At 38.9% G+C, this 24,648-nt stretch overlaps 1 protein-coding gene across 6 annotated transcripts in view; it reads left to right on the top strand.

The window, feature by feature from the left end:
* The window catches only part of Sacs (sacsin molecular chaperone), an 80,445-nt gene that overhangs the window by 40,093 nt on the left and 15,704 nt on the right, over positions 1-24,648 (top strand). For 2 of the 6 annotated variants that reach the window (XM_057786591.1, XM_057786592.1), the window contains 7 exons: positions 3,739-3,826; positions 8,439-8,524; positions 10,156-10,267; positions 14,653-14,799; positions 16,329-17,826; positions 18,613-18,704; positions 22,443-22,469. In XM_057786591.1, coding sequence (XP_057642574.1) covers positions 3,739-3,826; positions 8,439-8,524; positions 10,156-10,267; positions 14,653-14,799; positions 16,329-17,826; positions 18,613-18,704; positions 22,443-22,469 — 2,050 coding nt within the window. Of the gene's footprint in view, positions 1-3,738; positions 3,827-8,438; positions 8,525-10,155; positions 10,268-14,652; positions 14,800-16,328; positions 17,827-18,612; positions 18,705-22,442; positions 22,470-24,648 lie in introns of those variants that run through there. The other 4 variants (XM_057786597.1, XM_057786593.1, XM_057786594.1 and 1 more) reach the window with 4 other exon arrangements.

The following is a 24,648-nucleotide window of genomic DNA, read 5'->3' as shown; positions in this document are numbered from 1 at the left end:
GGGTGGTTAGGAGGGTGAAGGAGATCTGTGTCTATCACTGATTGGTTTTGAGGTCCTGGGGTTCTAGTCTACGGCTGTGAAGGTGAAGTAGAAAGCACGGGGAGGCAGTGAGACGCCTCAGTGCTGTGCAAGCCTGAAGACTGAATTTAACTCTGGAAACCCTTGCAAAGGTCAAAGGAGAGAAGGATCTCTACAGAGTCGTCCTCTGACCTCCACACATGCGCTCCTGTCTCTGTCTTCTCTCTGTGTGTCTCTCTTTCTGGCTCTCTCACATACACACCACAAATAATTAAATCAAAGGATATATAGGACACTCTGTAAAGGAGAGAATTGTGGCACCTTCACGGGGGTTGCCTAAGACCATCCTGCATATCAGATATGTACATTACAATTCGTAACAGTAGCAAAATTAGTTATGAAGTAGCAACAAAAATAATTTTATGAGGAACTGTATTAAAGGGCTGCAACATTAGGAAGGTTGAGAACCGCTGACCTAAAGGATGGACAGTGGGTGTAGAATAAGGCAAAAGGATTTACAGAGCATGTTTTTAAGTCTGGAGTCAGACCAGGAGACCAAGGTTTCCTTAGTGGATGACTGGCAGCTTGTTGTGGAAGAAATGTGACAGTCAGTGTGCTTTTGTGTGTGGTTCTGCTGATGCTAAGACATAGAAGCCACAGGGGAAATGCAAGTAACGGAGAAGTGGGTGACCCAGATCCTGTTTGCTGCTGCCATGTGTATGCCGCTAGAGCCAAATCCGTGTGTGTGTTAGTTTCTGTTTTCCCATCTAGTCTAGCCACTTCTAAGGTGTGCGGCTCTAAAGACGGTGAAAGTCAGCTCCCAGCTGCAGATCTGAAACTGAGAGAGAGGTCAGTGTTGAAGACAGAATTCTAGGCCGTGGCCGATAGTTAGCACCTCTCCCTTTCTGTATTTGGAAAGTGTCGGAAGAGAACTACTGACTGTGTCCTGTTCTGTGCCCTCCACTCCCCGCTCTCCTCCAGACACTGTTCTCTGACCTTTATACCTACAGCCTCCTTTAGTGCTCAAAAGAAGCGTTGTGTGTTGGCATTCTTTCCACAGGTGGAGTTTACCTTTCAGTCCCATGCTGCTCAGGACTTTTTAGACTGACATTACTAAATTCTGAATATTTCAGTGTGAGCAGCAGATCATAATAGATAGTAGATGGTGATTTAGCTTTTCTGTCTTTTAATTCATCACAAATATGTCAGTCATGTCCCTCTCCAATACCCCATTCCCTAAACCCCAACTTTTGACTCTTGAGCATCTCCCTATGTCTTTGACACTGAAAAAAGGAAATGTTGGGTGAGCTGCTGAACAGTTATAATGTCGTAGTGTTTAATAATTTGGATAGAGTTACTGTTTGCTGTTAATTGAAGATGCATGTCTCTGAGGTTTGTAAGGGAGAATGAGGCTGACAAGACCAAGATTCTGATGATTTTATAATCGTTTTTAAAAACAATGAATATGGGAGGAGAACAGGGACCTTTCTTTGGTTAGTTGTAGTGCCCAGGAGAGAAGGGGAGAGGGCCCGTACAAGCCACCAGATCATGGCACGCTCCGTAGGAGATAGTGCTGCTGGGGACATCTCTACTGTCTGATTGCTCTTTAGGAGAATCAGTGAAGTCTACCAGACTGTTGTTGGACTCTCAGTATGTCTGGCTAACCTAATGTACTCAGGTTATTAGTTGTCTAGTTTCTTGCAATTGATTGTCTTGGAAACCTGGAAACTTCCTATGTTTCCTTCCTTTGCTCTACCATTTTTTCTTTCAGTGCACCTTAATGATCCTAAACTGGACTAATGATCATTGATTTATGTATGACTTTCTTTTAGTAATTAGTTAGATGGTTATTAACCTGTAGAATGATCATCCATGGATGATGTTGTGAATATCCTTATGTCTCTTCTGTGCCTGTATGCCTGACTTTCTCCTTCATGTCTGTGTATCTTCTGTTGTCTTTTTGTTATCTTAATAGTTCTATAAATGTGTGTGTATGTATATGTTTGTATTTCATATGTATGTGTAACCTAAATACATTACCCAAGTAATATTCCATTTACTTTTGTTGGTTATGCCCATTATAAGGAGTTTATCATTCTTCATGTAATAAGCTGGATAGCTTTCTTCACTCAATATTTCATTATTAATATACATCTAAATTATATATATAACTTAGCTGTTCAGTATTCTTTAATGTGTGATATTTTGCTATTCAAATACATTATAGTATTTGGATTATTTCTAAGGACTTTTTTTTTTGCTAGTGATAGTCAATGTACTCATCTATGTTTCTTTTTCTTTTTTCTTTCTTTCTCCTTTTTTTAAAAAAGCTTTTCATGACAGGGTTTTTCTGTGTAACAGTTCTGGCTATCCTGGAACTCTCTTTGTAGACCAGGGTGGACTTGAACTCACTGAGATCCACCTGCCTCTTCCTCCCAAGTGTTGGATTAAAGGCATGCGCCACCACTGCCTGACTAGCCCATTTATGTTTCTTTAAGCACCTGTGCAAGACGTGCACTAGTTTTCAAAGATAGTTCCTAGGTTCAGCAGGTGTATGATGTGAACATGTTTTATAACCAAGGCCATTAGCGGTACATCCAACGAGAGGAGCGGAAGGATTACATACAGAAAGTAAGGAGATCCAATGGGAGAGGGTTATTAAAATCTGGATGACAGGAGAAGCTGCTGCAGGGAGTGGAGAAATATAGTTAAATTGGAGAGACTGGAGATTATGTACTTGAACCTAGAAGTAACTGCGGAGGAGCTTTGGAGAGGGATGTTTCCCCTGGAGTGACTGTGAAATAAAGCTGAGGTGGTGCTGGAGGGAAAGCTGTGAGCTCACCTTTCTCCTCGTTGAGTTTTTGAACATGGAGACAGTTGGCCCTGTCAGTAAAGTGTACCTTAGAAAAGCAGTCCTTCAGGTAAGCTTTGGAGTCAGGTTTGTGATCTTTGGACTGTTGAAAAAGCCCACGTAGACCATGTCAGTAGACTGAAAGTGGACCCAGACAGAGGGGTCAGCTCTGTGAGTCAGTAATTCTTCTTGTACCCACCTTCACTAGAAGTAGGGGCCAAGCACCAAGGCAGTTTTCAGGGAAGTCACAGCGTACTCCTCTCTTGCTGGGGGCATCTGTAGTAATGCCTTCCAAAGGAAAACGTGATTCCTTGGGAACATGATTCTGCGGGATACCACTAAAAATAAATAAAAAATGCTGCTGATTCAGGGAATGCTGAATAGATTAATCCCAAGAAAATTGTCATACATATTAATATGTCAAAATTTTTGTCTTTTGATCTGTTACAGTTTCCTGGACCTATGCTATATACCAAATACATATTGATAGCATTGATCAAAAAGATAGTTTTGCTTATGTTAAGGATCTCACATATATCTGAAACTGAATTTAAGATGATTTGGATAAGTAGAATACTTGCCTAGCTTGTGAAAGAGGGAAGGAAGAATTGTATGGCAGAGGACAAATAGGTGAATTTTTATTTATAATTATTTAAAGAAAAATTCTAACTTTTAAATTTAAAGTATTTATTACATAAATATTTTAACTAGCATTTTGTTCTGTCTTCAGAAACATTCTCTTTAGAGCAACTTATTTCTTGGTGAGAAATGTTAACAAGCGTTACTTGAATGAAAACACTTGAGGGAGGTTTTGAAATGACAGTATTGGATGTTGTGTCGCTTCTTACACATTTTCTGTTCTGTTTCAGTTACCTGACTGGATCAAGATTGGAGATCTGACTCCCAAAACCTGTCATCTTTTTGTGAACCTTCAATCAAAAGGCTTAAAAGGGGGAGGTATAATATTGGTTTTATCAGAATATACCATAATTCAGTCCATTGAAGATTTTATTTTAATCCAGGCACAGAGGGCAGGATGGTGACTGCCATGAACTAGGAGGAGGATAAAATGAAGAGGTGTTGGTCCAATATGAAATTTAACTATGCAAAACAAATGAGATCCAAAGATCTGCTCAGCACAGTGAACGGGCCAGTTGTGATGACCAGTACTAGCACTGTACTGTGTACTTAAAGCCTGCTAAGAAGAGTGGAGCATGGTGGTGCATGCCTGTAATCTCAGTATATAGGAAGCTGAGGCAGGAGGCTCTTTGGAGTATGAGGCCAGCCTAGCTACTTAGCAATAAATAAATATAAACAAACAAATAAAATTGCTAAGAATGGAGATCTTAAATACTTTTCCACAAAAAGAATAAAGTCAAAACAAAATGGAGTTAGGAGAAACTTTTGGAGCTGATTGATAGAATAAGGGAGTAATAATGATGTTTGGATAGTTTCATGGGTATATATTGACCTTCAAGTTCATGCATTAAGTTTCTGTAGCTTTTTATATGTACTTCTGTAGTCGGACTTTCCTTTGGGCTGCCAGCTCACAAATAACTACATGGAGACTTATTATTAATTATGACAGCTCAGCCTATAGCTTAGGCTTGTTCTTAGCCAACTCTTATAACTTAACCCATTTATATTAATCTATATTCTATAATATGGCATTACCTCTGTTTCATCTTGTACCTCCTGTTTCCTCTCTGTGTCTCCCATGCACCTTAAATCTCCTCCTCTTCCTTTCTTTCCCCAGAAATCACACCTGTTCCTCCTGCCTAGCTATAGGCTGTTCAGCTTTTTATTACACCAATCACAGCAAAATACTTCTTCATACAGTGTATAATTACCCTACAACATTTCTCCCTTTATGTCTAAATAAAAAGGAAAGGTTTTAACCCTAACATAGTAAAACTATATACACTAAAAAGTTATCAGGTAAGAATTACATTCACAATGTCCAGTTGATTTGTATTTGGCATATTTGAGAAAATACTCTATTATTTATTTTATCTCGATGAATTTAACTAAACCATTTTGTCATAACTTTAATATGGTATTACAATATTAAAACTATCTTTTTAGACCTCAAAACATCTTAGATAAACAACTTATGCTTTTATGTTTCTTAACTTTATAAACTTTGTATCTTTTTGTAAGTTTCTTTTTGGAATTTAGTAACAAGGAAAACTATAAAACTATAACTATTTCGTTTTCAACTCTATCAGAGACCCACAAAGGATATAATATTACCTGAGTAAGCAAGAAGTGCGGAGCAAGCAACTTTCAAAACTATAGAAACAATGGAGACATCTAGCTGCCTAGACAGTTGCCCTAGTTTTCTCTGTATATTGGCGCATCCATCTTCGGCCTACAGGCCTAGAATATCTGACAGACTTTTCTATGAAGCAGGAATTTAGAAGGACTGCCATACCTTGTCTTGGTAAAGTTTGGCAGTAACTTTTTTTTTTTGTCCAATTTGAACAGTATAGTTTCAGCCATTGAGGCACAGGCAATTTATTGCCGAGCTGCTAACTTTGCCACAATAAAAGCAAACTCCATATGGAGGTTCTTTGATGCCCAATATCCTTATTTGAAGTAGAGTGGTGCTGCCAGGAACAGATCTGTCTCATTGTCATCAAAAGCCTTCTGTTACTAAAACATCTTAAATGTGATATTCTGTAGCTTTCTGAAGTGTTTAAAGATCATCTGTATATCTAAAATATATCTCTGTATGACCTTGAAAACATACCAAACATGACTACAAGTTTTATTGTTATAGATGAATAACTACTAACTTGTATTTCTTAATTATCCTAAATGACTTATGATAATAGCTTTCAAGGACTAGAACTTTACATTACATTTTTAAATGAACTGCCTAGGTATAATACCTTAAGCAAGAAGGAAACATATACAGTATAGCAAAAATAACCTTAAATTTGTGTCATTATAAAAATATCTTAAACAAGAGTAGAAACATATATAGGGTATGTTCTAACAAAAACAACCTTAAATTTGTATCAATATATACAAATCTATACCAGTATAAAATATTTAAGACTAGTAATTGATTTTTAGTCTAAAAGTAGATTTAGTAATCTGCCCTTTTATCCTATCATTACCCTATCTCCCCTCTTTTCAAAATGAGATCCTTGACTCTAATCTCCCTTGCCTTGTTTCTTTTCTTACCATGATCAGTAACAATTTGCAACCAATCCCCTATACAATGACTAACACTGAGTGACGGAAAACTACCCAGTCCACCTCTTGGGAATGTAGGTATCGTATTTTTTTTAATTATTTTCTGTCGCCTGGAGGTAACAGCATCTTCAGGGGACCCTGAGAAAATTGGGATATGGTCAAGTCCTGAGAGAGCTAGCTGTACTGTTTTTTGTTTAGTTTCTGAGTGGTGGGAAAGTATAGAGCTCATCTGAAGTCCTGGCTTAATAGTCGGTGAGGCTGGACTGTCTCAGCTAGCAGCTTTGAAGTTGTTCTGGATGCAGAATTTTGAGGAAACTGTAACAGAGGCATTCTAAGAGGCTGGATCACTTGGGCTACTTGTCATCATTAGCATCTACTCCCTTTTTCCCCCTGAAAATACATAAACTTTTAAAAAGTAACATATGTATATTATATGTGTGTGTGTGTTGACACAAGTATAGAATGTGTGGTATGCACAAGTCAGCTACAGATGATTTCTGTGTTATGTTTGAGCTAGTATAAGGCATCTGTTAACTCTATAAGTTTGTTTGGACTGTATAGCCTTCTGTCCATGCGCTATGAAAGGATGACATGTCATAAGTCATGAGGGGTCTGTAACCAAAGAGATTTATCATGTCTCATCCAGTCTCAGAACTCTTCCCATAGTAGAGGGATCAGCATATATGTCACCTGTCCTGTAGTCCTTTTGGCTTTTATCCTCATGTTGGTAGCCAAAATCCTCAGGAGTTCTCCCCCAGTCAAATCTGAACTCTATTAACTTTGAAGGAAATCATAACTTATTGTTTCCCGTGGAAACAAAGACATGACTTCTCCCTCAAAGTATTCTTTGTCTTCCATTCTTAAAGTGAAGATATTCTTAAAATATATATGTTGGTTTAATTTAGCAGTTTCCATAATTCACTGTCTCTCGGAAGCTATTTTTTGTACATTAGCATTTAAAAAATTTAAAGTCAAAAAGTACCATACAGATCCAGCACCTTGTATATTTTCCATCTTTATGTGGCTTATCTTTTTTTTGCATTACTTTATTTTTTCTTTAACGACTTTATTATTTTAAACTACTTTTATGACTGTTTTTTATCATTTTTTTTTCTATTTTTTTAGCACCTAAATGCATTTTAAAACATATTGTACCTTTTTAGAGGTTTTTTTTTTTCTTTTTTAATTAAAATTTCCACCTTCTCCCCGTTTCCCATTTCCCTCCCCTCCTCCCAAATATTGCCCCCTTTAGAGGTTTTTTTTGTGTCTGGACCTGGCTTTACTAAGTACCTGCAGCATTCTCTGACAATGTGAGACAAATCTTAAACTGCCTGGTCAGCTGCCACATGACTCACCTTAGCACATGGGGGTAATGAAAAATTCAGTACTTCACCTCATGTGACAGTTTATAGTAAAAACACAGGCATACTAAAAAATTTGTATAGAATTACCCTCAGACTATGGGTAAAAGATGTGTATTAAATATACATGGATTTCATTTTTTTATCTTAGGTCCTATCCTTAATCTATCTCATTAACTAGTACAAATATTCTAAAGTATGAAGTATGAAATACTCTCTGTCCAGCTTATGGTGATGGTTTCTTTATGTAAGCACTTTTTATTTATTATTTATTATTTTATATAGATTTTAAAATTGCTTGTTCTTAAGGATTTTTTTCCTCCATAGTTCTCTTTACCCCTTCCTGAAGGTGGCCTGCTCAGTTGGTCTAGAACAGTGTAGGGAACTCTTAGTTATTTTTGTTTATTTGTTTTGAGACAGGGTTTCTCTGTGTAACAGCTCTGGCTGTCCTGGAATTTATTCCCTAGACAAGGCTGGCCTTGAACTCACAGAGACCTACCTACCTCTGCCTTCTGGTTCTGGGATTAAAGGTGTGAGCCACCAGTGCCAGGCTAGCTCTTAGTTCTTATCCTAGTCAATCATTGAACTTCAGAATCATCAGAATATCAGTTGAGTTTGAGAGTAATAAGAATGTGGCTATAAGTGCCATTATTTCTGTCTTGTTTTTCAGCATGGGAGCAATAAACAGTACCCGCTATTTAATCCCTTTAGAAGATGGCAGCACCTTTATCCCTCTGTCATGCTGCTTGCTTGCTCTTGAATTAACCTTTTGTGATAGAATATCTTGGAAAAATCCTTTGAAACCTAATGTGTTATTAGTTAAAAACCTTGAGATTTGATAACACTGAATTGGCTTTATTTTCTATTGAGTTGCTTAACCCCATAGATTTTGGTCCTAGGATTCTGCAGTGCCATACATGGAATTATATGACCAAATCACACATAGGTGGTGAGTTGTGAAGTTTTGTTTTCCTAAATCTTTTAAAATATATTTTGTATTTTAGGTCGATTTGGTCAAACAACTCCTCCACTTGTTGATTTTCTCAAGGATATTTTAAGAAGATACCCAGAAGGAGGACAGATCCTTAAGGTAGGATATCTGTGGTTTGCTTCCAGAGCAGATAACTCAGTGTTTGTGTTTGATCTAGATTTGATTACCTTGCCTCCACAGCCACAGTGCATAGCTAAATGGAGTAGATTTGAGACTGCAGCTGGCATGAAGGGAGGAGGGCTTGGAGTATAGGACTCCATTAAGCTGCTGTATACTCTCTTTAAACATGGTATCCTTTAGGAGTGCTTTTGTAGAGCACCCGGTGACATACACCATCCACTAGTCAACCAGCCAGTGGTTCAACAGCCTAACACAGGTCCATGTTAGAGGCCAGGAACACATGTTTGCTTTGGCTCTGAATTTAGAGCTTTGTTTCTGTGAGAGAGTTTAATAGCATAATTACTTATTTATTTATATTTTACATACTCAAATATATTTTTTTCCCAAGATGGAGTGGAACTCTCTTGCGTAATTCAGGCTGACTTCAAACTCATAATGCTTCTACATCAGTCTTAGTGCTAGGGTTATGGACATGGCTTGTGATATGTTCTCTAAGTTTGAATATACTTATTAATAGAAAAACAAAAGTTAAATAATCAAAAGAAAGGCAATGAAAGAAGATTTTGTGAAAATGAGGTTGGTGTTTAATAAGAAGCCTCCTGAATGAACTGGGACTGTAGATGAGTTGTTATGATCTTCGTCGTTGTGCTCCCGTCCTGAAGCCCTCATTTCTCTTCTAGCTTACCAAAGTTTTAAGGTCTGTTAACTCATGAAATCATGCTCAGATAGGCATGGAATAAAGGTTGTGCTGCCTCTTAAGGGACACTGGAGCAGCTTCAATGTGCCTTTCAGAATGGTGTTCATAGAAGGCTAATTTGAGACCTGTTTTTTGTATTGACTGCTGGAGTAATGAAGGGTATGATTATGGAGTTGTCATGTGATTGAGGTGGCCTGAATGACCTGCGTGAATTCAGAGTGAGGAACTGGGTCATAAGTGAGGGAGTAGGATCTTTGCTAGGAATGAGTCTGAGCTTCCAGGAAGGTTTGTTAAGTGTTTAGAAGTATTTGGGGGTGGTGAGGACTGAGAATTTTGTTGATGTCTTGCCCTTTCCTTTCTATATCACAGGTTTCTGAGCACCCACCAGCTCACTCACAATCCAACAAATGACTGATATTACTCTATTTATGAATGGTTCTCATCACTAAGATGCTTTCTGCCTTAGGCATGTCAGGTTATCTAGAATATTGTTTATTAGGGTGCATGTAGACTAATACCATTGAGTATCTAAGAGCATTTAAATTTGATAAACAAATGAGAACAATGGTCTGTTTTTGGAAGCTGTTTCAGCATAAGATATCTCAGAATAATCTGTACAGATCTTTGAACTAGAGTACTTTCCTTAGAACAAAGGCTTTGCATGGATTTGTTAGAGACTAAATGTTAGCACATTCAGAGCTGACTTGCGGGTGTGAATTTCTGGGAAAGACTTCCCAACTCCTCTGTATATAGGAACTACTTTCAATAGGAACCTTACCAGAGCTTAACTTACTCATGGAGGTAGTGAGGTTTCTTCACTTTGATACACTTACATTTTAGATATTGTAGGTAAATACAGAGTTGGACAGTAGATGGCTGTATTAATATAAATTTTGGTATGTTTTATGGTTAGGAATTAATTCAGAATGCAGAAGATGCTGGAGCCACAGAGGTTAAATTTTTATATGATGAAACACAATATGGAACAGAGACTCTTTGGTCAAAAGATATGGCACAATATCAGGGTAAGAATAATTTGGAGTAAATTTTATTTTTTGTACTAATGATGATTTTTAATGATTTACAATGCTTTTAATGAACAGCGTCATTATCATTTGTACTTCCTGGCATGTTTAATTCAAGTGTTTTTGCTTTTTCTGCTTTTGTTTGGAAGATGTTTCTTCTAGTTGGTATATTTAAAGAAAAAAATTAAATTAAAATAAAATGGCTAACAATGTAATTACATAGCCTTCCATTTCTCTCAGTCAGTCTACACTTTATATTATGAATAAGATAAAGGACATTGCTTCTAAATAACTATCATTTCTTCTGCATTTGGAAAGAAGTTTTATATATATTGGTCTCTACTTTAGGGCTGCCCTTGTGCTGTTGGTGGGAACATAGACTTAATAGGAGAAGGGAGAAAGGGGGATGAGAGGGAAAGTAGTAAGAGAGCCATCACCTGTAGACTTGCCGCCTGCTTACACCCGGAAACGTTGAGAAATATGTACATAACTTAGTTCATCTCAGCTCTGGAATTGATGGATGATTGTGGATACTTGTATATGATGGACAGTTACTATGAAAAAGAAGTCTTAACTCATTTCTTAGATATATTTTAGGGACACATAAGTCAAAAATGATGTTTTGTGACAGTAACCATCATTGTTGTTAATTGAATATTTAACATTATTGTAGTGGCTACAGTCATTCTGATATCAGATTTCAGGCTTAACCATAGTACTTTCTTTACATCTGTAAAGAGATGTATATGATGTGATAATCTCAGGAGGCTTGCTCCCTGGTTCTGAGTTCTGCCACTTTGCTGACTCTACTGAAGTCCTCTAGAGATTGATCTTTTCAGTGGTGAGAGGATTAGCTTGTAGTTTCTTTGCTGTAATTTTATTATTTAATGTAGCCTCCTAGATTGGTGTTCAGTTTGCATTCAGGGGTCAGCAGCAAGTCCTGGTCCCATACAGCCCTATCCACTGCACAGCTCCACAGGCAGTGGCACACTGGGCAGTCCCTGCCCACGTAATAGTGATAGAAAGAGCAAGTTTTCTTGTAGTTATTCTGAGAAAGAACAGGATCCTAGATGTAATGGTGGTCATGCTTATGCCTAGGACATTCTGTTTTTACTGTCCTGATGTGCTGTGCTAGTGAGAACGTAGAGATCCTTTAAGCATTTCACTTCAAAATTCTGCCTCATGGCTTAAGTCTTTCTGCTTCCCATCTTTATTACACACACACACACACACACACACACACACACACACACACACACTGAAATAGCTGTGTATAGTGGTACACTCTTTTAGTCCCAGCACTGGGAGGTAAAGGCAGGTGGGTTTCTGTGAGTTCAAGGCCAGCCAGAACTTAGAACTTCACCATCACAACCACCACCAAAAAACTCAAACAGTCACACACCTTCCTCCCGTGGCTCAGGGATCATCTCAAAAGAGAAGGTGGAGCTGGGGACCCTGTAAGGGTCATGGCTGGAGGGACTGCAAGGTGAAGAATGAAACATGAATCATCAGGGCCTTTGTAAGCTCTGGGTTACAACTCCAGAGTCTGGCCTCAGGGTCTATGTCCCCTATGCATTTAAGAAAAAGGTTCCCATGTGACTGTTATCACCACAGTAGAAACCCCTAGCAAAGTAGCAAAGCACCTGTGACCTTTAGAATAAGGATGAGGTCTGTTGACTAATAAACAGAGCTCAGGCCAAGGGCCTAAAGAGGAAGGATTTGTAATAAGTATAAGGATAGGTTCTATTGATGGAGGATGCAGAGTACATGGAACCTCTTTCTTAAGGATAGGTTCTACTCATTGAGCGACTCAGCTCAGAATAAGGGCCTGAACAATGCTCAGGACTTGGGGGACTCAGGAAGGCTGGGTCCATAGAACAGCATTCACTCCAGCTTTCCAGGTGACCAGGTGTCAGTCCTTCTTCCTTTGAAGAAAATAGGCCTGAATGTTTAATAAGTCTGGTTCCTCCTATGGAAGTGTGAAGATTGTAAGAGCCAGAAGCAGTGACGCATACGACAGGCATTCACCATGTGAACCCACAGCAGCCATGACTGCATGCACAAGCTCAAGCCTGATGGTGATGGTGTTCCAGGACAGGGAGGGGAGGTGATCAGGAAGTCCCATCCCTAGCCGAGGAGCTCTTATCTTTCCTGTTGACTCTAGGAGGGAAGATCTCTTTTCCTTCCCCTGGTGGTCAGCTGTAATGCTGGTAACCATGCTGAACTTCTTAATTCCCTTCTCTAGATCTTAGAGTTATATAGATCTTTCTAGATTCTGGCAAGAAGTTCACTCCTGGGCCCGTTGTGTGATCTTTCCTTTTGTGTCTTGTACTTTTAGTGAACAGGGAGCAGGCAGAACCACAGAGTATTTGACAGATGCCATTTTAAGGAACTGTGGTTAGCTGGTAGATAATAACAAGTCATTCATTACTATTTTTGCATACTTACTGTATCATAATAGAAATAGCTAACAGTTTAAGGGCTCTTCTCTATGGTGTGTGCTGGGGGGAGGCTTGAGTAATACCACAGTGGATCCTTTGCACTCCCCTGTGGGGAGATAAAGCTCTGATCTCAGTAGAAATGAAGAGGCTGAGCCTGGGCTGTGATTGGTGACAGTGAATCTCGTGACACCAGACTCCCTTGACTCCTGAGTAGTTTTTCATAGCTGTGTGCCTGTCCTTTTCAGAATATCAGCCTTGATCAACTTCATGTCCTGACTTCGATTACTACAAAGATAGCAGTTGCACTAATTAAAAGAGAAAAAAAAGAGACCAGGCCAATATTCCATATATAAAGAAGCATAAGGATATGTTGTTTGGATACTCGGAATCTCCATATAGTTCATTAGCATGGAGACTGCACAGATCAAGGGGTACACATACAGATTCTGTGCCTAATTGTGTCTGTGTTATTCTTGAAAACACTGATGATATTTAAAGAGTAATGAGTTGATATAGTTACTTATATTCAGAGAATGTTAGGATTTCTGAAAATGGGTCTCAAATGAGTGCCAAAGTATTTGCTCAGAATTACACATACAATATATTGTTAAAGAAATCACTTTGGAGATAGCATTATAATTCCAAATAATTTATTTAAATATTTACCATGACTATTTAAATTATACAATCAATGCTGTGAATATAAATTAAGTAAAGCAAAATCAAAAACATACAACCCAAATATTTAAAAGATGATTATTAGCATTAGTAAGGGATTAATTTTTGCTTTATGAAAAAATACAGTGACAAAGTCTTTTTTGGTTGTAGGTTTCCTTAATACATTGTTTTGCATGTCTTAGAGAATGATCTATGCTTGCCATACTTTTAGCTTTAAATGGATGTGTTTATTCAGTATACATAAAAAAGTAAAGAATAAATGGCAACAGATAGGAGATAGATAGATGGGTGGATGGATAGATAGATAGATAGATAGATAGATAGATAGATAGATAGATAGATAGCAGAACATCAGGCCACTTGCTGAAAACATCCAGCAGAGATCTGCTGAGGAAGCCCCTTTATGGCAGTCAGCTGGAGTTCCCAAAAGAGAGTCCCAGGCAGAGCAGAGTTCCCCTCAGGATGGGTGTCCAAGTAAAAGAACAAATAGCAACTACTGGAGATGTCATCATTAAACTGGACACAACATCCAACAGAAAATGACCAGGGAAGTTGAGACAATCAGACTGGAATTCCCCACTAACTGTCCTCTCCATGGGTGAACTTCTCTTTCCCACTTCAGAACTTTTTTTATATGATGGGACAAACAGCAGTAGCATTGGTTAGAAATACTTTACCTTCTAGTTATTCTCAGAATATACCATTTTTACTCGTGGGCCGTTTTGCTGTTCTTATCCCTTCCTGTCACAGAGTTAGGGGCCTCAGCCTATCCCCACAAGAGGCCTTGGAGAGGACACTGACACAGCATTCTTGGGTCTAAAGTGGAAGGGGGCAGATCCCAGAGCCAGCTTCTTGGTGAGCTCCAACAGCCCATAACAGTTTATCAAGCTGATCTATGCTGCACACATTTTCTAGAAATTCCCTCTACAAAGAATAATTTGAATATGCTATTTAGAAAAGTTTTAACAGAGTATGGTGCACTGTGGCAATATTCTTGTCTGATCTGTAGTTTTTGGTGCTTACGTTCCATAATTCTTGTAATTTTCTGACAATTTACTTCTCTGGATGTTAGCTTTTTACCAAATTTGTTTCTATTTTTATTGTGAAAACAATTGGAATAATCAGAATTTAGTCGCTGTGCTCACTTGTCTCTATTTTCTCATCAAATAAGTTGTTTTTGTTGTTGTTGTTTGTCTGGATGAAGCTCTTGGAACGGAGCTGACCATACATCTTGCTGAGTGTCTGCCTGTGCATTTCAATACCCAGGGTCGGCTCTCTATGTGTACAACAATGCGGTTTTCACCCCAGAGGACTGGCATGGTATTCAAGAAATAGCAAGAAGCAGGAAAAAAGATGATCCTTTGAAGGTTGGAAGATTTGGAATTGGGTTTAATTCTGTCTACCATATAACAGGTGCAGTATTGGCTGTGGGCAAGTGGGGAGTAAACTCAGCCAAACTATAGATAAATTTTGGTAAATCTACTGTATTATATTAACGTTAATATTTAATATTGACTATGCTACACATTAAATTATATTGTTATATATTAAAACGTAGCTGTTACACATGAATCTTCATATTTTATTTATATATTCACCTTTTGGAAGTTCACCTTTTCATGGCTCCAGGTGATGGTTTTTAAATGTTGAAGCACAGTTGAGGATTGTACAATATAGAGACTACTGTGCAGGAATTTAGAGCAGGCCTGTTACCCTGTGTGTGCAGCTCAGTGTTATTTTGTCCCCTAGTTAACAGTGACCACATTGATGTGAATCATTTGTGGGAAGGCTCTTTGTAATCTGAAGATTTGAGAAAGCCATAGGTTATGCTTTTCCAGTATCAAGAGTCTCTCTGAACTGATTTCAGTGTGAGTATGTAGCATCATGTAAAGGGACTAAGGACAATTTTTGTTTGTTTGTTTGTTTTTTTGGGGGGTTTTGAGACAGGGTTTCTCTGTAGCTTTTTGGTTCCTGTCCTGGAACTAGCTCTTCTAGACCAGGCTGGCCTCGAACTTACAGAGATCCACCTGCCTCTGCCTCCCAAGTGCTGGGATTAAAGGCATGCGCCACCACCGCCTGGCAGGACAAATATTTTTTAGATTGTCTTGTTGATGGATTTAATGGACATACATTTGCTACTTAAGATACATAAGAATTTAGAAGTTGGTGATTGTCCCAATTGAACTGGCATCTGACAACCACAGATACTAAAGAGCTGACAGACTTTACTAGAGTTACATTGAGTGTGAGGATTAGGGGCTAAAGTCTGCATGAAAGACAAAACACATCAGAATACCCATAGGAAGTCCTTTGAGCAGAACCATGGATAAAAGTTTCTTTCAGAGTAATAAATCACACTTTAGTTCTGCCATGGTTGAAATATCACTGTATTTAGTTGAGGAACAGAAGAAACAGTTGACGTCAGTCTAGAGGCCATGTGGTAAGATGTGGATCTTTAAGAACTGGCAGTGCACGTTGTGAGTCCTTCCCCAGGAAAGTTAATTTCTCACTCAGTATGGAGTCTGTGCTTGCTGAGCTACATGGCAATGTAATAACCTGCATTGTCAAAGTCAACAGTTGAATCTTTAATTTTGAACATAAGTGGTAACTCCTTTCTTTCTAGCTGGACTTATCTGGCAGTTAGTACTGAGTATATGTCTAAATAGTGTATATATCTTCCACTTGTTGAATATTTAAAGATATAGCACATATTTTCACAAAAATCATGGAAGTTTCTATAACTGGCTCTTACTAGATTGGCTCAAACCAGAAACTGTTATGCCTCACTTTCAAAGTATTAAGTCACTTGCTTTTGAGGAATTTTATGTGTCATGCTATTTCTTATGTAATATTTTGATGGTAGTTATCACTTTATTATGGCAGCACTTACAATTGTTCATTGAGTTTCTTAGTTGGTTATGCCTTGGTTTTCATTTCTACAGATGTTCCTTGTATCTTTAGTGGTGACCAGATAGGAATGCTAGATCCTCATCAGACACTTTTTGGCCCCCATGAATCAGGCCAATGTTGGAATCTCAAAGATGACAGCAAAGAAATGAATGAGCTTCCGGATCAATTTGCACCCTTCATTGGCGTTTTTGGAAGCACCAAAGAAACATTTGCAAATGGCAGCTTTCCAGGGACATTTTTCCGCTTCCCTCTTCGCTTACAACCTTCTCAGCTTAGCAGCAATCTCTACACTAAACAGAAGGTTCTGGAGTTGTTTGACTCTTTCAGGGCAGATGCAGACACAGTGCTGCTCTTCCTGAAGAGTGTGCAGTCTGTATCTTTACATGTCCGAGAGGCCGATGGGACAGAAAAACTGGTATTTAGAGTGACTGCTAGTGAGAATAAGACCCTGAAACATGAACGGCCGAATTCTATCAAGATTCTGGGAACGGCCATAAGCAACTATTGTAAAAAGATCCCAAGCAACAGTATCACCTGTGTAACATATCATATAAACATAGTTCTGGAGGACGAGAGCACAAAGGATGCCCAGAAGACGTCTTGGTTGGTGTGTAACAGTGTGGGTGGGCGAGGCATTAGTAGTAAACTGGATTCTTTGGCTGATGAATTGAAATTTGTCCCAATCATTGGACTAGCCATGCCTTTATCAGGCAGGGATGATGAAGAAAATGGAGCAATGTCTGATTTCTCAGGAAAAGCATTTTGTTTTCTTCCTTTACCTCCTGGTGAGGAAAGTAGAACAGGACTTCCAGTTCATGTCAGTGGCTTCTTCGGCCTGACTGACAACCGCAGGAGCATAAAATGGAGAGAGTTGGACCAATGGAGAGACCCTGCAGCCTTGTGGAATGAATTTCTTATTGTGAATGTTGTTCCCAAAGCTTATGCTACTCTGATCCTAGACTCAATAAAACGCCTGGAGACAGAAAAGAGCTCCGATTTCCCCTTGTCAGTGGATGTCATCTACAAACTTTGGCCTGAGGCCAGCAAAGTCAAGGCACACTGGCAGCCAGTGTTGGGGCCTCTGTTTAGTGAGCTGTTCCAGCACGCTGTGATCTGTTCCATTAGTGGTGAGTGGGTAAAGCTGGAGCAGGTGCACTTCTCAGAACTTGATGGAAGTCTAGAATACACACAGTCTGTGCTCAACTACCTCCAGAGCTCAGGGAAGCAGATTGCCAAGGTACCAGCGAACCTGGCTGCGGCTGTTCAGCTCAGTGCAGCCTCTGCCACCTCCACTGCGACTCCTGTAAGGAAGGTAACACCTACATGGGTGCGGCAGGTGCTGAGGAAGTGTGCGCACCTGGGCAGTACTGAAGAAAAGCTTCATCTTCTAGAATTTGTGCTTTCTGACCACGCCTACAGTGAGCTGCTTGGGCTCGAGCTGCTGCCTTTACAAAGTGGGGCTTTTGTCCCCTTCTCCTCATCTGTCTCTGATCAGGATGTTGTTTACATCACCTCAGAAGAGTTCCCAAGGTAGATACTATGTGACTCAGACCCTGGCTGCTCCAGGGAGTGGGGGGCTGTCCTGTCCACAGGGTCCTTGACTGCAGATCCACCAGGTATCTGTAGGTTGTGTGGAAAGGAGGGCTTTTCATGAAATGTTAAAAGATAAAATATTATACTTTAAAAGGAAAAGGTATAAGAACTGGGTTTGTTGCCTTGTGTCTCTAGTCCCAGCTGTTTGGGAGGTAAGAAGGACCACTTGAACCTGGGCGTTCCAGGACAACGCAATAACTCTTTTTCTCAAGAAACAATTGCTCTAGTAGCTAATTTTCAGTCACAACACCGAAAACAATATTATAAGGTACTAATAGAGGTAGAATTAGTTAGTAGAATTATTTTGATGAAATTTAAAATAGTATATGAAAAAATTATTTCTTTGTATTTTTAAGACAGGGTGTGAGTGTGTAGCCCAGCCTAGCCTGGAAAGCAGTTTTCCTTCTTCAGCCTCCCAGATGCTAGGGTTACATATGTGCATCATCCTACTTAGCTTTAGCAACTAAGTTTCTATAGCTAAGGGTACATGTTGACATTTCATGGAATAAAATTTGTTTTATTGTTAGATATTTAGACTTTTTGAATTGACTTAGTATATGATACCTTTGTATTTTAAAGCAAAGCCTAGATAATATTGTAGTTTGATGTGATGTAATTCGTGTAAAATGAAATAGCAGGTTTAACTGACTTGAAATTATATGGTGGACTTTTTTAACCTTAGAATTGTTAGAATTGTAACTGCTCACACCTCTCACGTTCTAGGTCCCTTTTCCCAGGTCTTGAAGCAAGACTTATTTTGGACAACTTGAAGCCTCACCTTCTAACTGCTTTAAAAGAAGCTGCCCAGACCCGAGGTATAGTAGCCATTTAGTGCTTTTCTTAAATAACCCACTTTATGAAAATGTGAAAGGTTTTTATAAGATTTTTTTCTAATAACTGTCTATTTTACACCTATAAATCTGAGTTCTTATGGCTCAGCCTAGAAGAATTGTTCAGTTGAAGATATGTTAGGAGCCGTTCTAGTGTCTAAAAGATAGCAAAGGCAATGTCATGCTGAGGCTCTTGGTGGTGGGCCTGTGCAGGATGTGTACCGTAGCCTGCACAGTGCTTTTCTTTTGTCCTGTTTTCCCCAGACCCTCCTACCCTCAGATCTTGCAGCATGTTTGATAATGGGGAAACTGATGATGAGTTCAATTTTACAGATGGAGGAAAAGGTTAAGTTTGGGGTTTTCAGAAGAGGGGTTCTACCCTGTCTGCCTTGTCTACTGTACTACATCCTGACCCACTTATAGTATTCTGGGTGATCCTATTAGCTACCAGATGTGATCAACTTTCAAGAAATGTGCACCCATCCAACCCCACAGCACTGTAGGCAAGGGGACTGCGGAGACCTAAGAAACTCACTGAGGCTCTATATTGGGAATGACTTTCGGGAAATAACAGTAATGTGGAGGGAAAATTACTACAGTTCTGACTTTAATTCTGTCTTTCAATTTCTGAAAACATTCCTTCACTTATAAAACTATTATCTGGAATATTCCCAAGTTAGATATTTGACCCCCAAATTTCAGAATTTGTCTTACCAAGAAGCTTTTTCTTTGTGATCTATCAGAGACAACATGAGTTTTTCCTTTCAAGGAAAAGTTGTTAATCATTATATATCTTTATTCATTAAAATATCATGAAAGAATTTGGGATTTGTCAGAGAAATGAGGTTGGGGTTAAAAGTGATACAATGACTGAGCCTGTAAATGCTGCCACGAGGGTCTGTGAATATTGAGAGCTGCAGTGATGGACACTGTGGCCAGCATCCATCCAGATGACTCATCTTTGTAAATTGTGCATTTCAGGAAATCTTTATGAGGTGTAGAAATGCTGATTCTCTCCCTCCCTTCTATACATTTCTTGATGGAGAATCTTCTAGCTTTTTTAAGCATACAATATATATTATTATCTATAGTTACTCTACTGTACCCAGAACTTCTTACTCTGACCTGTAGCAATACTGGCTGACCAACCTCTATCTATTCCATGCATTGCATCCTGCACTCTGGTAATCACAGAGAAAGCTTGGGAGATGCTCATGATCTAGGTACTAATAGATAAATAAAAGATAGCTGGGGAGGAAGTCCTGCTGTACGGCTGACAGTGTAGCATGCTGGAACAGTAGTCTGTCCTACTGTTATACAGATCTCTGCCCAGTGCTTGGAAGGCACTCTGAGACTTCTGTCTTCTGCCTGGGGCTGAGTCTCATGTTTGCAGACCCGGCACTGAACTCCAGAGTGACGTTCTGGCTTAGTCTTCCTAGAATACTTCCTAGTGCGTGGAGTCTTTGCCATCTCATTATTGCTCAGGTGTGGGAGAGGGGTCCAGGAGGCAGCTCTTGAGCCACATAGTAAATGTGATTCTACAGGCCCTGAGAGCTCTGTGGGTCTATGTAGCATGGGGGAATGGTCTTGGAGTTCCCATGGTGGGTTTGGTAATGGGCTTCAAGTCCAAGGCCTTGTCTCAGTTACTTCCCCCTTCCTTGGTTAGGAGACATCACTGTGATGAGTATCTTCTATTGTTTGCTCTCCACAGCCCTTAGCTAGCGGAGCCTGTCATCATCTCTACTTGAAAAGCTCAAGGAAATGAAAGACTTTAGATAACTTGAAATTCACAGAGCCACCATTTTGTTTTTGTTCTTTTTTATTTTTATTTGCAAATTAGATTATTTGCAGTTTAAATTACATGAGTTAAAGGATTATTATCAGAAATTAAGTGTGAGGTGAATAGTTAGAAAATTCTGCCAGTAAATGGGTTTTAGATGAAAAAAAAACCTAGAAAAAAAAGTATTTGAGTAGACAAATTCCCAATGGAGTGGTGCTAGGATCATATTTATATGTTTCTTAATTTTCAAGATACTTTTTATTAGATGAGTTTACGTGCTCTTACAGTTAGTGGCTCAAGAGTTGTCCTTAAACGTTTGTTTTCTGTATATACTAAGCATTGTGCCAAATGAAATTAATAAATGAATGAAAAAAATGACAGCTGCATGAGGATATGGATATCAGTCAGCACTGTCGTTCATACAATGGGCACTGCAGAGAAGGGGCCTGCTGAGCTGGGTGGTAAATCAGGGATGGGTTTGTATTCTGTGTAGACACACAGGGGAGAGACTCCAGCCTTCGTGTTTCAGGGACAGCCATGTTTTCAGTGATGACGTTGACACAACTTTATCATGATGTACACTATTTATTGAAAAGATAATGACCTCATATCCATGTATACAAATCTTTAGAAAATGTTGTATTTTTATTGCTAGCTTCTGGTGTACAGATAGCTGTATTTGACACAAGACTTGTACTGTGACGATGTTTGGAACTCCCACACCCAATGTATTTTGTTGGAAAAAGGACCATGTGCTGTTCTAAGCCCGCCTTTGCCAGAATTAAGGCTACTGCCATCTCTTCCTGAAACACAGGAGAAGCCGGTATCTCTCACAGCCATTCCTACTTCTCTAGTCAACACAGCATTGTGAGAACTTACCTTTCTAAAACATTGTTTTCTACCTCTTATCAAAAAAATCTTTTAAAGGCTTCTTGTTTTTCTTACTTAAAAAAAAAAAAGCCATGTCGTTGACATTGTCCGTGAGACTTTTTTATTACCTAGTTTTATCTTATTCTGGGCATTTAAAGATGCCTGGTATACAGGACTGCTAAATCAGTGCTTGCTGTTACCAAAACTTTTTGTTGGTTTTGTTTTCTCCCTGATCATTTTCATCTTTAAAGAGCACTTATTCAGACATTTGATTGTTTTCCTATGCCCACCCCCTTCATCTCGTTTCATGTAACCTATGTGCGCTTGTGTAACACTGAACACAACGCAGCACCACACAGCTGCACTTGTGTAGTTACTTATAATCATCCCTCTAGCCTGCCTTCCTCATCAGGTGTTTATTTCTAGCTATCCAGCACTTGTATTGCCTGACTGGCAAATGCTGCTGGTGAGGTAATCATTCTGATGAGACTTATAGTCCCTGTCTTAGCCTTGAAACCGAGCCCCAGCTACTCCAGTGCACAAATGTAATTGCACAAAGGTGCAGCGGTATACTTGATGGGATGAATGACAGTTCTTAGAACATTGTGGTTATTGGTGGTTATCAGAAGCAAGCAGTAGGATTTGTCTGATAAATTCACCTTTCCTTATCATAAACTGAGAGTTACATGTACAGATATTAAAGCACTTATAAAACTTCTATTCTCCCTTTCTCGGTTCTCTAGGCCCTTTGTTTGATGATGGCCTGTGAGAAAGCCCATGGTTAGCCTGCAGGCTGCGGGGAGGCCCTGTGATCTGTGCTTATAAACAGGCACTCTCCTTTTTCTCTGCTCTGAACTAAGCCTTAGTTCTTACAGAGTTTAGGTTAATTTGCATCTGAATAGATCTTTAATTCGTAAATGCATTCACTGTTTAGAGCTTTGTTTTTGCCTCTTTTGCATAATGCTGTGTGGAGAGTCTACAGACAGCATTGCCTTAAAATGTAATTTCTGTAGTGAGCTTGTGAAATATTGAATGTTCTGGCCTTTCTAAGAATGGATTTAATTATATTCTAGCACAGCAGCTTCTCTGGGGATACTCAGGTAGGATCACTGACTGAATGTTGTGTTCATTTGATTGATTGATTGTCATTTGTTGGTTTGTTGAATCCTGTGTTGTTGTTTTGTTTTTAACCTAAATAGCTAGAAATTATGTCAGCTTTTTTTTTTTTTTTTGCTGGAAATAACTTTAAAGGAGAGAGGAAACTACTAATATAGGCCTTTGTTTTGCAAACACTGATAGAAAACATATTTGAATGACTTGAAAATCTTCATTTCATAAATAGTCTCAAATGAAAGACACATTACACTGCTTACATAGGAGAATGTGGCGTGGATGCACTTTCATTATACATGCAAGTGCTCAGAGGAGAAATGCAGGGAGGAGAGCATTCTGGGAACTGTTAGAATTGTAGCCCAGTGTGGAGATTGGTGGGAGTAGGAAGCCCTGTCTAGCTACAGAGCACTAAAGTGGCCAGTCTCCTTTTATTAAGGACACTCAGGTGACCTGACAATGCTGGGCATCTCATTTTATTATTTTCCTACTCTTTTTGTTTTTCTTTAATAGATATCCTTATTTTTTGTATTATTTTCCCAAGTTCATGTTTTACTTGGAAATTTAAGGGATGTAATATTTGATTAATAGAAATTGATATTCATATATATCATTTGAAGCAGGATATATATATACATATACATACATACACACATATATATATACACACACATACATGATTAGTTTAGAAACTAAGTCATTATTAGAGTGACAGTTTTTGTATATATTAAATTTGTATTAAAGATATCTAATACTATCAATAGCCCTTATATTGGGAAAGTATAATGAAAGAGGCAGTAAAGTGCTGATGTAAGTAGCTACCCTGTTACTGCCTGCCCTGGGGTCCATTGCATTTGGTTACTGAATCTCTGTGCTGTATCTCCTATTCAAGTCCAAGCCAAGCCTGATAGTAGACGTGTGTAATACCAGCTGTTCCTGAGGCTAAGGTAAGAAGATTGTGAGTTCAAGGCCAGCCTGGGGCAACTTAGTGAGAATCTATGAAAAGTAAAGTAAAAAGAGAATTGGGATATAGATCAGCGGTAGGGTTTTTGCCTAGCTTGCATGTGACCTTGTAGTCAGTGCCCAGTATTACAAGAAAAACAACAACAAAAGGCCAAGGCAAGATGTCAGTGGCAGAGTAGCAGTGCAGACTTTCTGGGAAGCAGTGGGCCATTAGAACTAGAATAAGATGCTTCTGAAAGGCCCAGGGGCCTATAGCACCACATCTAGACTTGAGTGCTGGACTGCTGGATTGCCTTTTCCTTTTCTTTCCCCAGCTCCCTACCTTGGTCTTTTTTTTTTTTTTAAAGATATGACTGATATACAGTAATCATTTAATTGGACATTTGCCATTTGTGTCTTTACAAGGATTTGCATCTTCTATACAGTGGTGAAATACTCTGGTTTCTCTTCAAATCGTATAAATCTTTCGCCTTTTACAGTGGTGAATTATTAGAATTTACCAGCCATCAAAGTTCCTTTGCCACTGTGTATCAGGAAGCAAAAAGAACTGCCGTCTACACAGTGCCTTGGTTAGCTTTGTCTAGTAGAATGCACCTCTGAAGGAGCTTACTTAAAGCATTTGGAATGAAAACATCATTGTTAAGACAATTTTTACAGTGACTGATAGTTCGTCTTTCTGACCATGTGCATTTATTCTCCAAGTTAGCAAGGAATGTAGACATGTAAATAATGGAAACAAAACTAGTACAGTCTCTGAGCAGATACTGGTTGTATCAATATTGTTTCCAGTATCTAAGAGATGGACTCATCTGTGGCCAACCAAACCTATGTACAAGGATTCTTCTTAAGTTAAAGTTGAATGTACCTGGTAATAGTTTGCTGACCCTAGGGACATTTTTTTCAGAAGGATAGTTAGATATGTTTTGACATTGCTGATAGTTGTGAAAGCCACAAAGCCCACAACTCATTTATTAAAATGCTTACAAATTGTTTTGCTCATCCTATTCGCAGTGCTTTAGAGGGGAGGGCATGGAGACGACTGTGTGAACATTTATACTTCCGGGTTAAAAGCTAACTGTCTTCAGTATAGAGTGCCTAGAATTTTGGACTTCTGCCTGAATTAACTTAATCTACTTAGAGTTGTGCCTTTTTACATTTTCTCTCTCCTTTACTTCCTAATGTTTTTCCAGTTGAGCATGACTGTTA

The sequence above is a fragment of the Chionomys nivalis genome, chromosome 12 (assembly GCF_950005125.1).
Source record: "Chionomys nivalis chromosome 12, mChiNiv1.1, whole genome shotgun sequence".
NCBI lineage: Eukaryota > Metazoa > Chordata > Mammalia > Rodentia > Cricetidae > Chionomys > Chionomys nivalis.
This window is presented reverse-complemented; position numbering and strand designations above follow the sequence as displayed.